Source organism: Myotis brandtii, unplaced genomic scaffold (genome assembly GCF_000412655.1).
Source record: "Myotis brandtii unplaced genomic scaffold, ASM41265v1 scaffold43, whole genome shotgun sequence".
Taxonomy (NCBI): Eukaryota; Metazoa; Chordata; class Mammalia; order Chiroptera; family Vespertilionidae; genus Myotis; species Myotis brandtii.
The window spans coordinates 1,624,145-1,646,525 of NW_005366455.1; the positions used below are offsets into that span (position 1 = coordinate 1,624,145).

General features: G+C 45.0%; 1 protein-coding gene and 1 long non-coding RNA gene across 3 annotated transcripts in view; one reads left to right on the forward strand and one right to left on the reverse strand.

Annotated features, from left to right (window-relative positions):
* The window catches only part of LOC102244947, a 65,615-nt gene extending 64,430 nt beyond the window's left edge, over positions 1 to 1,185 (reverse strand). The window contains exon 1 of the long non-coding RNA XR_001363665.1: positions 854 to 1,185. This is a non-coding gene — a long non-coding RNA (uncharacterized LOC102244947). The remainder of the gene's footprint in view (positions 1 to 853) is intronic.
* The window catches only part of PLEKHM3 (pleckstrin homology domain containing, family M, member 3), a 162,666-nt gene extending 141,363 nt beyond the window's left edge, over positions 1 to 21,303 (forward strand). The window contains exon 8 of one of the 2 annotated variants that reach the window (XM_005874214.2): positions 20,703 to 21,303. In XM_005874214.2, the coding sequence (XP_005874276.1) occupies positions 20,703 to 20,880 (178 nt within the window). In that variant the 3' untranslated portion in view covers positions 20,881 to 21,303. Of the gene's footprint in view, positions 1 to 8,012; positions 8,035 to 20,702 lie in introns of those variants that run through there. The other variant, XM_014546076.1, reaches the window with a different exon arrangement.
* The last annotated feature ends 1,078 nt before the right edge of the window (positions 21,304 to 22,381 follow it).

Below are 22,381 nucleotides of genomic sequence, written 5' to 3' on the forward strand. Positions count from 1 at the left end.
ATATCCCCATCCTTTTTTCTTTTTTATTGATTTTATTGGGGTGACATTGGCTAATAAAATTATATAGTTTTCAGGTGTACACTTCTACAATACATCATTTGTATATTGTATTGTGTATTCACCATCCTAAGTCAAGTCTCCTTCCATCATCATTTATCCTCCCTACAAATAAATGGAAGCATATACCGTGTTCCTGGATAGGAAGAATTAACATCATTAAAATGTCCATACTATCCAAAGCAATTTATAGATTCAATGCAATTATATCTTCACTATTATAGTTAGTGACTTCAATACCCCTCTATCAGTACTGGCAGAACCAGGAGACAGAAAATCAGTAAGCATATAGCTAAACTGCAAAGCATTATCAATCAGCAGGATCCAATTGACATCTTTCTCAATTCATGTGGTTCATCAACAACAACAGAATACACATTCTTCTGATGATCACTAGGAACATTTACCAAGAGAGATCACATTCTGGGCTTAAAACACATCTGAACAAGTTTAAAAGCATAGAAATCATGCAAAGTATTCTCTCAGACCACAGTGAAATTAAACTGGCAATCAATAATAAAAAGATGCCTGGAAAACCCCAAAATTTTGGGGAGTAAACAATGTACTTCTAAATAACACAAATTGGTAACTTATACCCTCAAAAAAACCTGCACATGGATATTTATAGCAGCTTAAATAATCACCCCGAACTGGAAATGACCAAAATGTTCTTCAGTAGATGGATGGATAAATAAAATGTGGTACAGTTGATCCTTAAACAGCACAGGGGTTAAGGGCTGCACATCAGAATCTCCTGGGAGACCTGCTGGTTGTTTTTAACCCTGAGAATCTCTACCTTCAAAGGCTCCCCAGGTGGTTCTGCATCACAGCCCGAAGGTAGACCTCCTCTAAAGTAGCTGTGGTCATAGTCAGGGTTGCTGGTTACTCACAGTCAAAATGACATCAGCACAAATGTCTGTGGGCTCCTGGGGGCCTTTACCCAGGAGGAAAGAATTCATGCTGTTGAGGACCCTCAGTTTCTCCCTTGCTCGGATGCACCTCTCCAAGCTTGCACAACCATCTGAGTTGCCTCCCTGGACTTGCAGGATAATAATGCTTTTCAGGAACCTGTTGAGCTATTTCTTGATGTTTCAGTTTCCAGTTAAACACTGGGAGCGGTTTATACAAGTCTATAGAAAAGGATAGAAAGAAACGCTAGTAAAAGATTTAGTAAAATAAACTTTCACCAGAAATAGAATTGCAGATGTAAAACGTTCATAAAGATGTGCTAAGTTAATAAGTGTGATAAATATAAATAAATTTGAGTAAGGAGGGTAAATTTTTAAATCTCTATGTAACTGAAATCTTTATGGATGAAGTTGGATGGTGTCTGGGATTTGCTTCATAATAGTCTGACTGTGGGAGAGAGGGGACAGATATGGATGAAAGATTGATCGTTGTTGAAGCTAGGTGAGAGGTATACAAAGGTTTATTATACTCTTCTCTCTACTTCTGAGTATGTCTGAAATTTTCCATAAGAAAACATGTGTAAACAGCTATGTGTACAAATCTCAGCTGGTTTGGCTCAGTGGCTAGAGCGTTGGCCTGCAGACTGAAGGGCCCAGGTTCCATTTGGTCAAGGGCACATAACTCGGTTGCAGGCTCCTCCCCGGCACGGGCCCTGGCCGGGGCAAGTGCAGAAGGCAACCAATCGATGTGTTTCTCTCACATTGATATTTCTCTCTGTCTTTCCCTCTGTCTTCCCCTCTCTCTTAAAACCAATGGAAAAATATCCTCAGGTAAGGATTAAAAAAAAAATCACAGAAATGAAGTATGTAGTGAATTTCTTACTACACATATCCTTGCCCAGCTTGCTAAATTCAGCCCCTCCATGTCCTCAGAACATCCTTTGAGATCCAGATATCATTGACCTGAAACTGAATTCAGTTTTTAAAAATTCCACAAGCATTAGAACTACTATCCGATTCTTTCAGGACGCGATTTATTGAGTGCGCTGTGTTTGTGTATCAGGCTAGGCTCGTGAACATGGCGTGCTCCTTGCTCATGAATAGTTGGCAGTCTCCAGTCGGAGAGACGCTCGCCAAGCCATGAGGAGGTTGTATTGAAGTGTGGGAGAAGCCACAGCCAGGGTGTGAACCCAAAGCTCCCACAGGTGGTGTGTCATCAACAGGAATGATGCACATTGCAGATGAAAAAGAAGTTCCACAGTTTCTAAGAGCATTAGAGAGCTCTCTCGGACTCTCAAGCACTGATTTAGGTATTTAGTATTCCACTATCCTTGGTTTTAACATGCTTATTTGACTAAGACCATCTATCAAACATTGGTCAACTCTTCAGACTTTTTTTCTTTGTTAAATTAATTGTTATACAGGAGGAAACGTCACAAATGTGTAATTTAAAATAGAGCCTTAGTAGTAATTTTCAGAACACCATCTCTAGCAAACAAAGAGACTGTTCTAGGATTGTAGGGGGCCTGGCACCAATACTTACTAATACTAACGCTAGCAATTTACATCCCTCACTTAATCTTATGCCAGCGGTCTGAGGAACGTTTGACCTTCATTTTAATAACAAGGAAACGCAGGTTCAGGGAAGGTGATTACCTTGGCCCAAGAGATAAGGCCAAAACTTGAACCCAAACATTTAGAACTTTAAAACCCAGGCTTTTTTCAATACATCACTGTTTCTTCTGGACCTGTAGTCTTCAAACCATGTTTGCAAGCATACCCCCTAAAGAAATTGGGGGATGGGGGTGGAAGTGGGGGTAGGAATGGGACTGTGTGCCTCTCATTAAAGAAGCTTCCCCCAAAACTGTTACTTTGAGTTTTCTTTTATTTGGCACTGTGGAAGTTTCTACACTTCGAGCCCTGAGCCAGCCAGGTTGGGTGGGGAAGGAGATCCCAGCAAGCCTCCCTGGCGGCTCCGCTGGCGGCTGGCGAGGGTGGGCCTGGGGGCCCGGGAGCTGCCTTAGTCAGGGCTACCCACCTCCCCTCCGTTCAGAAGGTAACATTGACAGTTTCCTGGGGATGTTCGTTCTTCTCAAGCGTAAGTTAAATACATACCTCTCAAATTAAGTAGGAGAACTCTAAAAGCCAAATCTCAAGGTTTTAAATACAATAGGAAGACCCAGAGCTGCAGACTGAGTTAAGACTCATCCAACATTTGCCCTCCTAGAGGACGAAGGCCAAAGTCCAGCGTTAGGAGAGAGAAGCATTCTGCGAACACAGAGAGAAAGTTCCACGTCCTAACCAAGCAGAAATGACAACACGGGCCCTCCCTGGTTGAGAATAAGAAACCAGACCTCTAACTTTCCATAATTCGGAATCAGAAGGTTAGACTGGTACTGCTCTAAGATGTAAGGGAGAATGATGAGAAGCAAGAAAGTCGAATAAATCCACAAAATGACCCAGAACATAGACTTTTTTTAATCCGTAAATTGCCTCCCATCCAGCAGCTTGCTTTCTGACACCTCTGTAGATCACCTGTCTTCTCTCGTTATTGAGAACATAATGCTGCTTCACACATCCCTGCAAGATGGCATTCCTGAATCTTGAAACGTGTCCAGATCCCAAGTACATAAAGACTTCCTCTTAAAAACACCTAGAGCGCATTTTAACATGGGACTTACAGAATGTGCCAGCTCCCGTGGACCAGTGCCATCCTTTCTGTCTGACGCATTCTTGTGACATACAAATCATCCCTCCAGGTTTCCCAAAAGGGAAAACACCCAAGACTCTCTGAGCCCTGTGCCGTCGTCGGCTGTATTTGAATGTGGTCATACTTCACACAGAATTTGGTGTGTTACATATATGCTAGGCATCCCATAAAAATTTACTGTTTGGTTCAGCTCTCCCAAATATATTGTGAGCACTCATTAAGAACCCAGACAATATTTTTTAAATAGACTAGTTAGCATTTAAAATGCTTGCACTAAGCGCAGTAAATCAGAGAAAGACAAATACTATATGATCTCACTTATCTGTGAAATCTAAAACAACAACAATACACACATAAACCAAAGAAACAAAACTTCAAATACAGAGAAAAGATTGGTGGTTGCCAGAGGCAGGCGGTGGGCGAAACGGGTGTAAATGGTCAAAAAGTACAAACTTCCAGCTGTAAGATAAGTTCTGGGTTGTAATATACAGCACAGAGACTAAAGATGACAATATTGTACCAGATCTGAAAGATTCCAAGAGAGTAGATTTTCAAAGGTCTCATCATAAGAAAAAGAAATGTGTAACTACTGTGTGGTGATAGATGTAAACTAAACTTACTGTGGGGATCATTTCACAATATACACACATATCAAATCATTATGCTGTTTATCTGAAACTAGTACAACGTTATATGTCAACTTTATCTCAGTACAAGGGGGGGGGGGGGAATAATACTTGCAATAGAGGAGCATGGTAAAAGTCCGAAGCAACAACACTACAGCTTTACCCAGAAGGTTGGAGCAACTAACCTACCATTAAAGTATTTCTTGGGCACCAGCCTCAGCCACCCAGGTCAGTGGTCGGCAAACTGCGGCTCGCAAGCCATATGCGGCTCTTTGGCCCCTTGAGTGTGGCTCTTCCACAAAATACCGACTTCTGCGCATGGGCCACGAAGTTTCAATCGCACTGTACGTGCGTGCCCACACGTGGTATTTTGTGGAAGAGCCACACTCAAGGGGCCAAAGAGCCGCATGTGGCTCGCAAGCCGCAGTTTGCCGACCATGGGCCCATGTCAACAGCACTCACTTGCCAGAGGGAAGGCATCCACGAAGGTTTCTCCCAGTGTTGGGGGCATCTGCAGCTCAGTGGCCACTCTTCTGAAAGGGTTATGTGGGTTTTTTAAACATTTATCTTTATTGCTGAAAGTCATACAGATGTGCCCTTTGTTCCCATTCCCTCCTCCCGTTCCCTCCTCCCGTCCCCTCCTCCCGTCCCCTCCTCCCGTCCCCTCCTCCCGTCCCAGGCCTTCACCACACCATTGTCTGTGCCCGTGGGTCATGCATATTTGCATGTAAGTTCTTAAAGCACTGGGTTCTAGAGAAGCAGACTGAGCATTACCTGCCAGTTTTTCCTTGTGCACATACTTGGCCACGCCCTCCCTGCCCCCGAGAAATCACCATTGCTCTCAGGACCTTGAACTTATCGGCACCAGACTCTCCCCAATCGAGTTCACATACTCTGACACCACATCAAACCTGCACACATTCCAAGAACATTTCCTACACCTCTCTGGTGAGCACGAACATTGGTCTCATGGGAAAGTCCATAGCAAGTGAATTTCCAACAGGGCTTATCCTCTGTGTTATTTTTAAAACCTACGTTGTCAACTTAGCGTACGGAGAAAGAAGGCCTCCAAAGAACTGGCCAGCTCCGGAATCGTCCACCTTGCACTGAAGAACGTGGAGATTCCTCCCAACACACCTGACCTTATGAATCGGTCTTTGTCACTGCATTTCACTGCAATCCCTACCACCTGCCCCTGAGGACCTGGACTTGTTGGGGCACGGACTTTGTTCTTCGCCTTGGCACTGTCTGCCGTCCTCGGAGCTTCATGTACACACGAAGCTTCCGACAGCTAATTGTAGTCAAACCTTGTAAAGGTTTGTTTCAAAAGAGAAAGAAACTGCTTTATTGTAAACTACAGAATGACTTCTTCCCATAGCGGATGCTGAGACGCACCGTTTTCTCAGCTCGACCTGAACAGTCCATGCAGAGCTGTGTTTTCTGTGGCCCTCATTCCCTTTAATTTGTGGAGGTGGCTTTGCCTAAAGTTGTCGCTTATTTATGTGCCTAGAAAATCATCAACACCCAGATTTGCCAGCAACCTGACAAAGGCTCTTCCATTTTTCTGGGGAGCCAGTTACAGTGTGTCACTTTTTGAACGAGAGCTTCATGTTCAGGCAGGAATTTTTTCGGTGGGGGCGGGGGCAGTAAAACAAAACTCCAGAGGAGGATTGAGAGCATTGCCCAGAAGCTGGTCTGTCCTTGTGGCTTCCTATTTGCTCAGCCTCCGTTTTGCTGTGAGTCCTTGCGCAAACAGACTGAATACCTGGATTATGCCCTCATCTGGACTAGAGTACACATACATTACATACCCTTTTCTCACTAATCAGCCTGACACATTCCTTTGTTGGGAAAGGTTCCAAAACAAACACTGTCAGGGCATCTAATTAGCAGGTTTGTGGGCAGAGCTTGGCAGTCCTGTCACATCCTGTTCAACAATAGAGAACAACAGCCTTGGCTCGGCCGGGCTTAAGGGAGGGAACGGCTTCCCTTAAGCATATACACTTTTTTAATGATATTTCCTTTCTGTGGCTTTTCTTGGGAGGCAGCCACTCAGTGAGCGTTGTAATGAGGTGTGGGATCCGCGAAGCAGCGAGAGGGAGTGGGGCCGTGGTGGAGGAAGCAGGAGTCTCCATCCCCTTGCTCTTTCCTCTCTCTGGTATGGAAGGGGGGCACATTGAGGCATTTCTCCAGGGCCCTCTAACACCAGGGGTGGGAGACAGGACTCCTGCCTGTGTTCTAGAATCAGAAAGGGACAGAGGCGGAGGGGAGTGTGGAGAGCAGCTAGGCATTCGGAGAGGAGAGAAACAGGCCTAGAGCTCCCAGATGTTGTGAGTGGCAGCGCAGGCTGGTGACTGACCGGGATGGAGTTCGACTCTTAGGCGCTACGACTGCCCGCTCTTCTGTGTATTTGTGTCGGTGAAGGTTTTCTTGGATAAAAACTCTAGCACAATGCTAGTTTTTTTGGCTTTTAAACTTTGGTCACAGAGTAACTTGGTAAATAACATTTCACCTTGGCCTGGTGGCTCCTACATTCACGTGTCAAAATGTCTCGGAATGTCTCACACAGACAAGACTTTTGTGAAACCCTCAGGACTGACCTGACCTTTTATGCCATTAAGCCCCTTGATAAATACGGTGCGTTTATAAACACAGTCTTAGCTGGCGAGGCCACCATTGTTTTTTTGAAACCATTTGGTCACTTGAATAGATGGCTGTCATCTCCACCTAGACACATTCCTTACCAGGCATCTAATTAGGTGTCTGGTTAATATTGTGTTCATCATCTTACCTCTAAACCTTTTAGACAACCTAATTTTTTGTTGGAGGGGGAAATGTTCACCATTGTTTAACTCGTATTTCAACTTTCTAACTATAAAATTAACTGGTGTTCATTATAAAAATTTTGAAAAGTACACAAGAGTATAAAGACAGTTTATCTAACATATGTATGTATACTAGAGGCCGGAAGGTCATCTGGAAGGTTGTTTGGCTGTCTGGTCTAATTAGCATATTATGCTTTTATTATTATAGATATACATATATACGTATTTGTTTAGTCAACTTGAAATCATATTAAATACATAATTGTATATCCAGCTTTTTTGTCACCTCATATCAGATCCAGGAGAATAATCACATTTCATTTATAAACTTTTATTTTACTGGAAAAGATACAATTAATTGGCTCTAAAATCAGTAAGATCCTTTAATAAATAAAGGCAGGCGAGTCCACAGAAAGCTCACTGGCCTAGGAATGAAGAAGTCTGCGTGTCACTCCTGACTCTGCCTCTAACTGGCGGTGTGACCTCCGATGAGCCACCGCCTCTGGGTCTGCACCCCAGGCTCATGGCACTGATTTAAGCTCCAACTGACCAAAGGAGTAAGAGCCTTACTTCTGTTTTATTGCTTAGCATTTTGTATTAGTCTTTTTGATAGTTTGTCATAGTGTTTTCAGTAAAGTTGACTGATTTTTGCCAGAATTCACCCAGAGGGAGTAAGATAGAAATTGAAATTGTGAGTCAGTCCATTTGGAAATATTATAAGCTTCCTGAGGAAACTGACTTTGTCTGTTTTGCTCACTGCCCCATCCTCTTCATCTAGAATACCACATAGTAAATGCTCAATAAATAGCCCATGAATAAATGAAGAATTTGCTTTGTTTTAGTTCTTCAAATCTGTACTGAACATGTTTTCTTTTATTTTAAATAGCTTCTAAACTAATTCCAGGGAAACTGTCTACTTCAATGTAGACATTACCAAGGTGATGTGACTTTATTGAATGAGTGACAACGCAGCATGTTAGGGACAGTGTGTTTTACTGGCCCAGTGGAAACTTTAATGTCAAAAATATTAAAGTTTTTGCTAAACTGCTCAGATAATTTAATTTTCAGAACATCTCTTAGGTCATTTTTTAGTGTGTGCTTTTTCCTGCTGTATGGGACTGTAAATAAGTAACCTGAAATACACAATAGGCAAGAGAAGGAGTATTTACCTTTGCATACAAAAAAATGTTGACTTTTCAGACTGAGCAGTATGTTCTGAAATGAACTGTTTTATGCTTTAGAAGTACAAAAGGTACAATCGTATCTTGGTTTTGTCGGTATATGTTTATGATATTTTGAGAATTTTTTCATCCAACTAATTATGGGAGTACAAGTGGTAATATCTTCTTAAAGTTGTTTTTTAAAAAATCCTTTTTGGTTTTATCGCAATATCTGGTGTCCGTTATCATAATTTTCTTAAACCCTTTTAGCATTCTGAATATTAAAACACTCAATGTTGCATCAGGAAACATCTGCATATGCTGTCTATAGCTACCATCAATAAACTCTGTTCAGTTCAGGATGCCTTCAAAACACTTAAAATGGAGATAAAGGCCCAGCCCATAGATGTTCACACTCTGTACAAAAGTTGGTATTTGGACTGAATTTATATCAGAGCACAGACCCTTTGTAGAGTCAGAGGGAACTTAGCAATCACTCTCTCATCCCCTATAACACCCTCCCCTCCCCCAACCCCACTTCCAACCCTTAACCCCCATCAAGGTCAGCATCCCCACCCAAAACCATAGCCATCGCTAGAGGAAGATTCAGGCTGCTGAATCCAGTGTAATACTCTTTCTGCCCACTCTTTTTGTCAGAACACTAGCCTGAAATTTGAGGGACCCACAAACCATCTTAGGAGGGCAAAAGACTCCACTGCCTACCTTTCACTAGTCTCGGGTACTTCTGGTGATGGGTGATGGTTTCCAAAGACTGCAGTGGAAACACTGGAAACCACTAATTTGAACTGATTTAACTCAAACTGAAAGATCTGATTTGGCCTCGACAGTTGGGACTTTGAAGGATCTTAAAGCCTTTCTCTAAGAGAGGTGTTAATACCTTTTTGCTAGAAAGAGAATCCTTGGTGAAGGGAAAGAAAATTTAAATTAAAAGACATAGCTGGAAAGCAGTGTGCATCAATGATTTGGAAGAAAAAGTGCAGAATTGAGAATGAAAAGAGAAGCAAGAAATCCTTGGCGGTAGGGAAGACGGGGGCGGAGAAGAAGGACAGGGTGGAGTGATGGGGAGTGACGTGAATGTCAAAGCAGCAGCAAGAAAGATGGCTTTTCCCTTCCTCCGACTGCCCTGAGAGCACACGTGAGGTCTACTGTTTAAAAGAGAGAGACCTTAACACTTGGAAAGTACCTACGAGTGGTACTTAACCCTTCTTCCCCACGCCTAGCCCCACCTGAAAGTTTCTTACCTCAGTTTTTCTCACTGAAAGATCTAGAGTTTGCCCAGAGACAATGGAAGAGAAAAGGCTTAGTTGTTGGTCAGCACAGCACATTGCTCACCAGACCTAAGCTGCAGGCTCCCATTGGATTCCCTCCGTGAGTGACTGTGTCGTTGCCTTTGACTTTCCTTCGCTGATATACCAGCATCCAGCCTTCGCCCTATTCCTGTCTTATGAATAAATGTAGTGTTGAAAGAAATAAAATTTTCAGTGACTTCTAGGTGTCTTACCTGTGTATTGCTTGACAAAGCATAACTATTTTTATTGCTGTGATTATCAGTTCCATCCAACTTTACTAATATGCATAGTGGAAACCAAAGTTCCAAAGAGTGTTCTCACTCAGTGAAAGGGGCTGCCAAAGCAAGCATGGTTGTTCACGTCTCCTTCCCTTATTCACTGTTAACATATACCTGCTTTTACGCATTATTGCGATATTTGTCCAAGATAATACATGCTTGGTTCATGCACAGTAGGATCATGTTAGTGAGTAAATATTTATACATCATTACACAATTGAACCGTGTTTCTTAATTTATAAACATGTCAACAATCAGGCTATTAATTTAACTCACCAAATTTGCACAATACCTTTATCACTAAATAAAGATGAAAAAAATCTGAGATGTCCAATACATTAAATCTCTAAGCAAGGATTAATCTTTGACCACCTGGGATGTTTATACAAGTGCATCTGCATCTCATTTTAAATAAACTTTATAAATAAAACTATATAATATAAATTTTAAATAGTTGATTGATTATTTACATTCCAAATTTTTTCATTTAACATAAATATGGGCACCAGCATTATATTCAATATAGAATTGATTTCTACAGTTGTTTACATAAGAGGAGACTGTTTTTACCAGATATAAAAATCTATAATAATAAAAGTGTAATATATTAATTAGACGAGATGTCCTCCCATCCTTCCATAGGACGAAGCTGGGGCTGCGAGGGAAGCCCAAGTCCCGGGTGCCTGCCGGAGGAAGGAAGGCCTACTCTTGCACGAATTTTGTGCATCGGGCCTCTAAGTATATTATAAAATACACAGCATAATGTAGGCATCGTAACACACAGATCAATGGGACATGATTTCAGAAGTACAGAAATAGACCCAAGAAAAATGGGATTCAGTATATGAGAAAGGTGTCGCAGCAAATTAGTGAAACAAACTGTGCATCATTCCACAAAAGGAGCTGGGGCTAGATAGGCTTTTGTAGGAAGAAAAGTGCTGGATTTTACCATTCTCCTTTCATCAGAATATATCTAGATGGATCAAATATTTTCATGAAAAATATTTAAACCCATAAAGTACTAAAATAAAAGATGGATGAATATTTGTATGATCTTAAATGGAGAAGGTCTTTCTAAGCCTAACACAAACCCAGAAGCCATGAAAGTTAAATGCTTTTAAAAACATAAAAAATATTAAACTTTAAAAATTCTATAGATAAAGACAGAGCTAAACAGTAAACTTGGAGGAACATTTTCAACAGATGTGACAAAGTACTAATGTCCTGAATATAAAAAAATCTTTAAAAGTCAGTATAGTAAAAGTCGATATAAAACAGGCAAGGGGTATAAACTAATTCTGGAAAAAATATGGAAGTGGCCAATAAATACAGAAACTACTACATATTATTTGGAATTAAATAAAATGAGATTTGTTTATTAGCTTTGAGGAAAAAATAGATATAAAGTGTAAAGCCTTATATAAAAACATTTAATAATTTTCTGATTTCGTTTTGCAAAGTCCATATTTTTGTTTTAAATATTTAGAACAGCTCTAATATTAGCCGGTTGTCTTTGGAAATGATTGGCCTAGAACAGTGGTTTTCAAACTTTCACGTTCATAAAATTCTCTGGAGGGCTTGTTAAAACATGGACTGCTGGGCCCCACCCTAGAGTTTATGATTCAGTAAGTCTGGATTAGGACCTGATATTTTGCTTTTCTCACAAATTCCCTGGTGATGCTGGTTTGGCTGGCCCAGGGACCACACTTTGAGAGTCACTGGCTTAGAACACATGGAGAATTAGAAACTCATGTAATGCCGTCTCATTAAGAGAATTGTATTGGTGAGAAGAGACAAATAGGGGATTAGTCCGAAGTTATGACAAAACACTTTGGGTTGTTTCTTTGAAAGCATTTCTCCTTCTAAATTTATATCACTACCTCATTCCTAAGCAACCAATCATGCTGCTCATAAAATTAGATTTGGTTTACCTTCTAAACTTTTTTGCATTTTTCTAATGTACTCATGCTTGAAAAAAAATTTTTTTTTGCTCCAGTAAGTGTCTTAGTACTTTGAGGAATTGAAATATAATATGTTTATAGAAGTAAATCCTATTCAAAGTCTTAGATACCTATCATCCTTATAAATTATTATTTCTTTTAAAGAGGCTTACTTCAAAACTTGACAGTTAAATTTTTCATTTTTACATACGAAAGTAGACTAGTGAATCAATGGAATTCATATATAAGCCAAGATTATTCAAGATTATTGTTTTTTAATCTGCATTAGCCTGATAATACTCTCATATTCATGCCCTTTGTTTTAGATGTAGTAAGGAATTTCTGAACATTTCTTGGGCCCTTAGATGTTGAACTACTTTAGAAATCCCTGCAGAAAGCCATTGCTCTTAGTTATGGTTCTCTATGGCTACAATTATAATTTATTCTAGCTTTTGACAGAAACTGTAGAACATTTTCAAATCCTCCTGCAGTTCCTTTACTTTTCTAATATTAAGTAAGATTTTCTTATAGTCCCCCCAAAAGATGGACATTTAATTGTTGAGAATTATATTAACTGCCAGGTGAACCATAAAACAAAACAAAACTTAGAAGTGTCAGAAATATCAGTTTTTCCCTATCCCCAAAAAATTATTGCATTCAGGTCAAATCTGTTATGGTTTTGTACAGCCACACGGACTATTGCTGAGAAGTTGTCACCGTCTACAAATCACCAAGAATCATTTATTAAGCGTTTGCACTAAAGGTAATGGGGAGTTACTGTCCCCGGTAGGGTAGCAAAATTAACAAATGAATTAATTAACCCTTGTTTACATTCTGTTTCAAAGCCAAGATTTTAAGTAAAGCTTTTGTCAAAGGTATTAGCTGAGCTTGGTTTACAAACTAAAAGTGCAAGACCTGTGAAAGCCAAATGCTTTGTGGGTACAATCAGGGGAAAAGCCTTCCTTAATTAACTCTGGGGATTAAGAGGTAAATAAAAAGATCATTGCAGGACATACCAATTGTTCTTCCCAGATTTGAGTCCTAGCAGGTATTTAGGGATGTTTTGAATAACTTACAGGAGCATGCGGCCAGTAACAGGGAAAAGGGCCAGGTTTCAAGTCAGAAGACTAGAATCTAGTCCACAGCTGATCACTTGCTAGTTTGGGGCTAGATTAGCCACCAGTTTTATTTTTTCACTTCATTTTATCTATTTACTGGCCGACTTATTAAAAACAGGAAAACAAATAGTACCTAGCTCAGAGAGCTAATGTAAGGATAATTTATGTAAAAACAGGGGCAAAGGGCCATACAGATGCTGCCTAATTTAGATGTCTAATCTAATGATCATGCTGTATTTGCGTTTACCATACAGAACTATTGCAGTCGCTTTATGAGCTAGCACAGAAACGCCTTAATCGGCCAGACATTTGGCCAAAGGAGCTGGATCTTTTCCAGTCTCTTATAATTCTAGTCAAACCATATGGATACCTGCTTAGCCCCCATATCCCTACCCTGAGCCAAAAAAAGAAAACAAATTACAAGGAACACTCCTAAATGTGACAGGCCCAAGTGTATCTATTTCCCACTCTACAAGGAGCCACGATAGTTCTGGAATCCAACTTTCCAGACAGCGCTTTTCCCCACCCCGCTGCTGCTGTGGCGGAGTCAGGGGCCTCTGGTCATCCTGGCGCAGGCTTGGCTGCAGGTGGTGCTCCAGGGGGAGGCGTGAAACCTGGGGCCTCCTCACCATCAGCACCAACCAAATCAGTTTCTTGTCTTTTTAAAAAATATATATATTTTTATTGATTTCAGAGAGGACGGGAGAGAGAGACAGAAACATCAATGATGAGAGAGAATCATTGATTGGCTGCCTTCTGCACGCCCCACACTGGGGATCGAGCCTGCAACCGGGCATGTGCCCTGACCAGGAATCAAACCATGACCTTCTGGTTCATAGGTCGACGTTCAACCACTGAGCCATGCCAACTGGGTCATAATCAGTTTCTTAATGAAATTGTGTGTTAATCTGTCTTTATCTTAACCCAGCTATCCCCCCCCCCAATAAAGTGAATCTGTTACATTATATCATTTGTTTAATCATTGAATTCATTTTATCTTAGGATATTTAGTAACATGTCTGTGTATTCTAAACAGCAGACATGTATGTAAAGTAAGTACATATATACCACCTACGTACCTAACACAGGCACACAGTGTAGGTACTATTGGCTGATTTCCTATTCAAGCAAATTATAAGTTGTTTGCTTATGTGATTTACTTGCCCAATAACAGAAGAAAACACCAACCCAAAACATTAAAATAACCAGGCCCCAGTAACTACCTTCCTTAGCTAAGAGATTTAAATCATCATCCTGGTTTCTTGGAAAAACCAGTAATGGCTAGTGGCCCTATGGGGCGCCTTCCATAGGCACTATCTACCTAACCACACTCGCCTGATAAGGTGGGCCTACTTCTGCACCCCGCCCTGCTCGCCGTGGGCTCTGCGGGGGAAGCAGCCGCAGCGCTACCCCGAGCTGCGGGCCTGCCCTTTCGCTCATTAGAGATCCAGCCAAACTCAAGCCTGAATCTGAATCCTAGCGAAGTATCTGAGGTCACTGCCGGAGCCAAAAATAAAAATGCAGCAGGAGTAGGACCCAGCGTCGACAGAGCAGAGCGGACGGTGACCTCAGCCTGGGGCAGGGGCCCATAGCAGTCTCCTGTGGCCTCCTGAGCAGCTAGAACCTGGAAGGGCGCAGACAGCACCTCGTGCCTGTCTCTAATTGCTCTCACATCATCAGCATTCCAGAACAGGAAACTGTCTGCAGCAGGAATTCTTGCTTCTGTGCCATAAGGTTTGAGCAGTGACCCTTTCCCCTGCATACATCTGCTTCTGTGGGTTTGTGGCAGGTGGGTCTTCTGGGTTTTGATGGCTGTGAGAACAGCGTGACTGTCCCATCTCTTGGCAACTCACTATTAGATTTCCGGGTTATGAACTCCACCCTCACTGGCCGCCGGTCAGTCAGGAAGCTCATTGTTAGGTGAACGACTGCTCATAACATGTACAGTCTCGTGCCAAGGTGCCTTCACTAAGACACAGAGTGAGGTTCGTGTTGCCCCGATTGTAGACATGTTCTCTTGCCCCCGGCCCAAGAAAGGGGACCCGCTTGCCAGGGACTCAGGGATAATAGATGCCATTGTCCCCCAGAGCTTCCACCAAAGCCGAACTCAACCTGCTCCTTTCTCGTCCCACATCCTATGGTGAATCCAGTGTGGACATGCACCTGGTTCGCTCCAACACGGCCGTCCTAACGGTTCAGACACAAAACTACTTCCACAGGCGGCGGTAAGTGATTGCCGCCTCTAGCCAGCTGCCACCCCTCACCCTCAAAAGCCCCAATTCTTTTTTTTTCCCCCCCTTCGAGAGAGCTGGTGTGATGAGGGTGGGAGAGGCTTAGAGAGAAACCCTTAATATTTCATTGTAATCTCATGGGATAGGGGCAGCGTCAGCTCCTTTGGGCCAACTTCCTGATAGTCAGAGCTGCATGTACTAATTCATCTAAACTATTTCATAGCTTTTGCTTAGTCAGTGCAAATAAATACAATAAAGTAGTGCTTTTCACATGAAGGCTCGTCGCCTCCAGTCCCAGCTTGCCAGCTGGGGCTTTCCCCCGGAGCGGCCAGCGGGGCTCCATGCCCCTCTGTCATCCACAGGCGCGGTGGGGCCAGGACACTTGGGAAAGAGGAGGACAAAACCTGGAGTAGCCCTGCTCCCTCCTGCAAAAATCTACAAGTTGAAGGAACCTTGGATACTCTCTCATCCAACCTTCTCCTTTGTTTTTGTGGAGAGCGAGGTGCAGCGATCAAGTCAGTTACCCAAGACCGCAGTGATGCTAGGCCAACCTGGGCCACGAACTCTGGGCTCCTCACTGCAGCCAGGCTCTCCCGCTGCAGTCAGTGGCCTTGCTATTTACTGGCCTCCCCTTCTCTACAGTGGCTGCTGAAGCCTAGCTGCTTTGGGTGCATAAAAGCAATTTATTTTATGAAGCAAATACAAAGCTTTTTGGTTTTGACTCACTAGATGGCCCAGACAAGCCTGAAGACACAAAGGGTGCCGCAGAGAAACCGCCCAAAGGGTCTGGGCGACCCAGGGCCAGCCACCAAGATGGCTTGGGGAGGACTAAAAATCAGAGTGAGCTGAGAGAAAGTTAGGGTTCCTGAGCAACACAGAGAATATGTCCTGGGTATCGACTTCTTAAAAGATATTCTAAATTATTTTTAGAAACCACGGGGTGGTTAATTCTAGTGAGTTTCAGCTATTTTAATCAGTTGATGTATTAAAAATATATATTTGTGCCCAGCTAGTGTAGCTCAGTGGTTGAGCATTGACCCATGAACCAGGAGGTCATGGTTTGATTCCCGATCAGGGCACATCTCCAGGTTGCTGGCTCCATTCCCAGTAGGGGGCGTGCAGGAGGTTAGAAACCACGGGGTGGTTAATTCTAGTGAGTTTCAGCTATTTTAATCAGTTGATGTATTAAAAATATATATTTGTGCCCAGCTAGTGTAGCTCAGTGGTTGAGCATTGACCCATGAACCAGGAGGTCATGGTTTGATTCCCGATCAGGGCACATCTCCAGGTTGCTGGCTCCATTCCCAGTAGGGGGCGTGCAGGAGGCAGCCCATCACTCCATTCCCAGTAGGGGACATGCAGGAGGCAGCCCATCAATGAATCTCTCTCATCAATGATTTTTCTATCTCTCTCTCCCTCTACCTTTCTCTCTGAAATCAATAAAAACATATTTAAAAATAAATTTAAATATATATGGAAGTGATGTGGGCTTTATTGATTAGTGTGAGTATAATGGGGGGGAAAGGGGCTGTTTTAGCCCCTGGTACCTCTGCTGGGATGCCTTCCCCAGATAAATTAGGTCAGTGGTTCTCAGCTGGGATGACCTCCACCCCAGGGGACGTTTGGACATTTGTCAGTGTCTGGAGACGTTGTTGGTTGTCACAAAAGGAGGGAATGGAGGAAGGGTGGTACTAGCATCCAGTGGGTAGAAGCCGGCGATGCTGCTAAACATCCCACAATGCACAGGACAGCCTCCCCACAACAAAGAACTATCCGGCCCAAAATGTGAGACGTGCTGAGGTGGAGATGCCTGGATGAAGTGAAGCCATGGATGCTTTCAGGAAAAACCGCTGGATGGCTGTGCAGCCGCGTGTCCCTGCAGTGGCATTCTCCGTGGCACCGGAGAGGGAGGCCACGGGTCTTTGTTCTCTGGGCTGTAAGGCATATGTGACAGCAAGGAAACCGCCGATGGCAGGACTGATGGCTCCGACGCGAAGGGGCTGGCCCTCCTTTGATTTACCCCTCAGGACTCCAAAGGGACGTTTCCCTTTCATTATCCGTGGCAATTTTCTGCACAGATGATTACACTAGTGGATTTGTCTTAAATAAAAGACATGTTCCTGAAAAGTTGTGTTGGTTAAATCATATTTTAAGGACATTCAGTAAATACTAAGGAGCCAGTGACTTTTTAAAGTGAAAGGTCCTTTTAAATAAAGTCCTAGTCTTAAAGAGGAGCATCCCTATAGATTGCATTTTTAATGCAAATACTTTATTTTTCCTGTGCATTACATTTTTATCTCAGCGCTCCATAAAAATGATATAAGAGGAACAGTTTCTCTTCCTTCTTCCTGTTCCTGCCCCTATTCTTTCCCTTTAAAGGAAAAATTAGGGGGGAATTAACAATAGAGTCTCAGAATTTAGGAAGGTCATTGATCAGTCTAGCCATTATACAGTTCAAAAGACGCCTGCTGGGTTACAAATTGTTAGAAAATAGGACTTGGTTCCATTTTGAAATCATTAATTTTTTTATCTCACTTTTTTTTTTTTCAGTTACTGACCTTTGGCTAGAAAGAGCAGGTGCACCCGTCCCTCCGTCACCCGTGGGTGTTTGCTGCACCACAAACATTTGATAAGACTCAGCCTCTACCACGGGGTGGGGTGGGGTGGGGTGGGGGGACTGGTGTCAGCAGAGATAAGGGGTGGCACTGAAGGAACCCAGCGGTTCCCTCCTTATCAATCACTGCCCTGGGCAACATCCCTCTGTGTATAAGTCGCTGGCTGACCCCGCAGGGCAAGGGGCAGGAAGGAGGAAATTTATTTGATAAAGCTGCCATTAGTGTCACTTCACTGACAGGGGCTTCCACAGAGGCCTGACCCAGTGGGGACAAAGCCACTGCCACTGGGAGGAGCCGGCCCAGACGAGAGGCTCCAGGCAGATCTGGGCCGACCTCCCCCCACCCCCGCCCCCCGAAAGGAGGGAGGGGCTGGGGCAGAGATGCTAGCATGACCCGGATGTCAGCTGCCCGGGTCAGGACAGCGGACCGTGTGGAGAAGCCTGGAGTCCCCGTGAGAGATGGTGTCACGCTCGCCTGCTCCTAGAGCCCTTGCCCTCCCAAGGTCCCTCCTCACAGTCACCCATTTCGGTCTCGCAGACCCCGGTGGGGAGGAAGGAGGTCATGGGGAGCAGCCTTTTACAAATGAGGAAGCCCAGCACCAAGGAAGTGAGTCCCCGGCCCAGGTCACTCACGGGAAGCCCTTACCACATGCCAGGGACTGTGCTACATGCTTTCTTCATTACCTCACCTGAGCCCCCCAACACCTCTATGAGGCCTATGGTCATGCGAACGCTGCCTAGCTGCCTAGCAGATAAGGAAACTGATGAAGCTCCGAGATATGAATAACTTGCTCAAGGCCATGTCTCCGTCCGCCCAGGCTGTCAGACACAGCCCCACGGTGTTCCTTTCTCTCGGTTCTGGGCCTGGGTCCGGTAGAGCCCTCTTCCTGGCTGGTGGAGGCCGCCAGGTTGCAGGCCTTTCCTCCCAGCCCTCTGGTCCCTCCCTGTAGGGCACTAATCCTGTCAGAGCAGGGCCCACCCTTACGATGTGTTTAACCTTAATTACTTCCCAACGGCCCCCTCTCCTAACAGTGACATTGAGGGTTAGGGCTCCAACATGGGAATTGGGGGGCTGGGGGCGGCACAGTTCAGTGCTTTCATGGTGGGATTGGGGTCAGCCATCTCACCCACTGCTTGCTCTCCTGGCCACGAGGCTCGCTGGGCCAGAGAGCGGGGCTGGGCAGAGACCGCAGGCCATGGAGCTTCTCTCCATCGCTGACGCTGACCCTCCCCAGTATCTCTCCTTCCAACTTGCTGCCTTCCCTCCTGGGTACAGGCGATGCTAGGAAGGTCCTCGTTTGACAAAACGTTCTGACTCCTAATTGGTGCCAGGGGTAAGTCGGTGCAGGCGAGGGAAGGCGCTTGAAAGACCATCTGGTCCTGGCCATGTGTCCAGTTGGTTGGAGCATCAACCCCAACCAAGGTCACAGGTTCCATCCCTGATGGGGGCATGTGTGGGAGGCGTCCGACTGATGTTTCTCTCTCTCTCTCTCTCTCTCTCTCCTCTCTCTCTCTCTCTCTCTCTTCCCCTCCTCTGTCTCCCTTCCTCTCTCTCATCAGTAATTTTTAAAAAAAGACCATTCAGAGCCCAAGAACAAAACTCAGGCTATTATGGGAAAAGCAAAAGAAGCCCAAGGCTGAGCCCTGAGGGCTGGTTCCCTTGTAGCCGCAGCGGCTTTGTACCAGGCCCAGGCAGGCCTCTCCCTGGTGTTGCTGGTTGAACACAGTCATGTGGCCCAATTCCTGGGCTCCAGGGGCAAGGTCATAGTCGCCTGTCGCTCGTGTGGGGGGGTGAGAAATTAATGTACATGGGCAAGCCACCCACTGAGCCAGCCATCGCGGTGCCCGTCGGCTCCTCATTATTAAGACTTTGCAGTAAAAACAGCCTGTAGACTCCTGCTCAGGCTTCCAGCACCCAGCCAAGCAGCAGACAGGCATCCATCCACCTGGACTGTCTCCTCACAAATCAGAGTATCTGTGTGCTGCTCGAGACAGTGTTCTCTTCCTCGCTCTCTCATGCCTTACTGTTCCCACTTGCTTTATAAAGGTAGACTTAAATGGGGGGGGGGGGGCCCTAATTTAAAAAAAAAAAAACTAAGAACAACAACAGACCACAAGACAGCATTCAAAAATGAAAATGTGTCATTTTGAGTCAGCGTGTTTTCCTGAGCAGGATGCGAGGGTGATTTCTTTCCCGGGTCCTTGTCCAGGTAGATTGGAAGAATGAAGCCACGAACAAGAGGCAGTAGATGAAAAGGGTGGAAATTTATTGGAAGCAAATACAGACTCGCACGTAGGGAGGGGGTTCCAAGGGGGTAACCCACTAAACCTGCCTCTTTTATCCCTAAAACTCCTTTCAGTTTTACCTCCCGAGACCATCAAATAAAGGTGGGGTTCGTGGGGAACCGCTCAGCTCACGGTGCCTGGAGGGGACTGTGCTTTCATAGCGGTGACTGGGGCTGTCACGGTGCTGGGAGTGTTTTCCCTCGAGGAGGCCCTTCCCTGTCGCTTTCTGTCACTCCGCCCGAGAGTTACTAACACCCTCCGCTCCGGGTGGAGAGGAAACTGGCACGGAGCTTCCAGAGCTCAGTGCGTGGTCCCGGGGGTCACAGAGTCAGCTGCCTGCAGGCTCCATTCCAGGGAAGCCCCAGGCGTCTTCCCAGCTAGTTCTAATCACACACACACACACACACACACGCACACGCACACGCACGCACGCACACACATGTTTTCAAGTGCAATTCGACCTGGAACATTTGGAAAACGGAGGCGCTCGTTTCCATGAGTCATTCCTCTTCCCAGCGGCAGGGCCGTCTGGAAGCGAATCTTGTGTCCCAAGCGGCGCGCAGGCCCCGGGGTCGCCGGCGGCGTGTGTGTCGTGCTCATTGCTGCCTCGCTCATCGTATCCCTGGTTGGCTTTTGCAGGTGTGGCAGCTGTGGCGCCGTGTTCCATTCCGAGTGCAAAGAGAAGTCTGTGCCCTGCCCGAGGTGTGTCCGCCGGGAGCTGCAGAAGAAGCAGAAGTCGTTCTGGCGGAGGCTGAACGTGGACGAGAGCCTGGAGGAGGCTTGCAGCATGTTCGAGCTGTCCTACCCGAACACCTGACCGGGCGGGGCCCAAGGTCAGGGTGACCTCTCAGTGATCCACTGGCCCCGAGGCTTCCTGGTGGCCAGGCAGGCCCCTTTCGAAGAAGAGTGCGTCTCTTCAGCTGGACACAGATACATATTTACACATCTACATGCGCACACACCTGTACACCCATGTCCGAAAGGTCCATGGGTGTTCTGTGTACACCCATGTCCGAAAGGTCCATGGAGCCTCTGTGGCTCCACCAACTACCAACAGCCACTTAGACTCAGCCATGAACCTCAGCTGCTCGCTCCCATGCAAAACGTGGTTTACACACATGCTTTACGCTCGGGACTGTTTCTTTTCTTTTTTTGTTTTTTGTTTGTCTTGCTTGTTCTTTTGGCTGTCAGGGCCATGGGCCAGGAAGGAAGTATTATTACACAGAACAGCAGGCTTGGGCTACTTTTGTGTTATTTATTTTTAGCCTTCAGAGCCGATGAGGTAACTGAGGCAGGCACCATCACCACCTCTTTCCCAAGAAAGGCTCCTAAACCCAGGAGTGACTTGGGATCCCTCCAGGACCCGGCATCTTGCCTCGGCTCTTCCCCAGAGGTGGGGGTCCCCTATGCTGAGCCAAAAGGCTTGGAAATCAGGGGTGCAAGATCCCCCTGAAAGAAAATCTGCACCCCTAAGTTATCGGGAGAGCTAATCCTGGTTTTGAAGTCCATGTCAGAAAGTTTTTTTCTTGACAAAGAAGAGACCTTGGCGGCCAATTACTGCCGTGGTTGCTCTGTTTGCTGGTACGAACCCACCTCGCCTAGTGATGCAGCGGCCGCCACAGTCCCAGGTTGTCCCCGCGGCTCTCCCGTGAGCATCTCTCCGGGGCTCGGGTGACACGTATGACATGTTAATGGAGCTGGCGTGGGGAAATGTCCGAGGGTTGTTAGTACATCGGTGTGTAGACTGGTAGATATCAAGCGCATGCATTCCAACAGACGGTCTGCAGTTTCTTTCCACAGAATCCTGTGCAGGCAACTCCCACCTGTTCGTTGTAAATGCTTTGTTTCTCATTGTTCTTCACTGCACTTTCGTTTTGACCTTTGTCAAGTTAACCACTTCTACTTTCATCTTTTCTTAATCTTAAAAAAAAAAATCACAGGAACCTGGAACTTCAAAATACCAACCTTAGACTATTAAGAAAATACCAAACTTAGAAATATAATTAACGAATTCAATCTAATATCATTTAAATACATACATATACACGTATATAATTGCCATTTTAAAGTAAAACAAAAAGTGCTAAAATAAAACGATAGGAAGAAGGAAGATAACACCACTTGGCCGCCTGGCAGGGAGAGTCCTCGCACTGCAGTGCCCACGTAGGGAGCGCTGAGCCGGAAACAGTGGGCACCAGGGCCCTGGGAATCGTGGCTCCCTTCCGTCCTCCTCACCTCTTCCCAGGACAGGAAAACACGCTCATATTGAAACGACGGTACATTTAACCCCATCGCCTTGCTCCCCCCAGGCCCCAGCC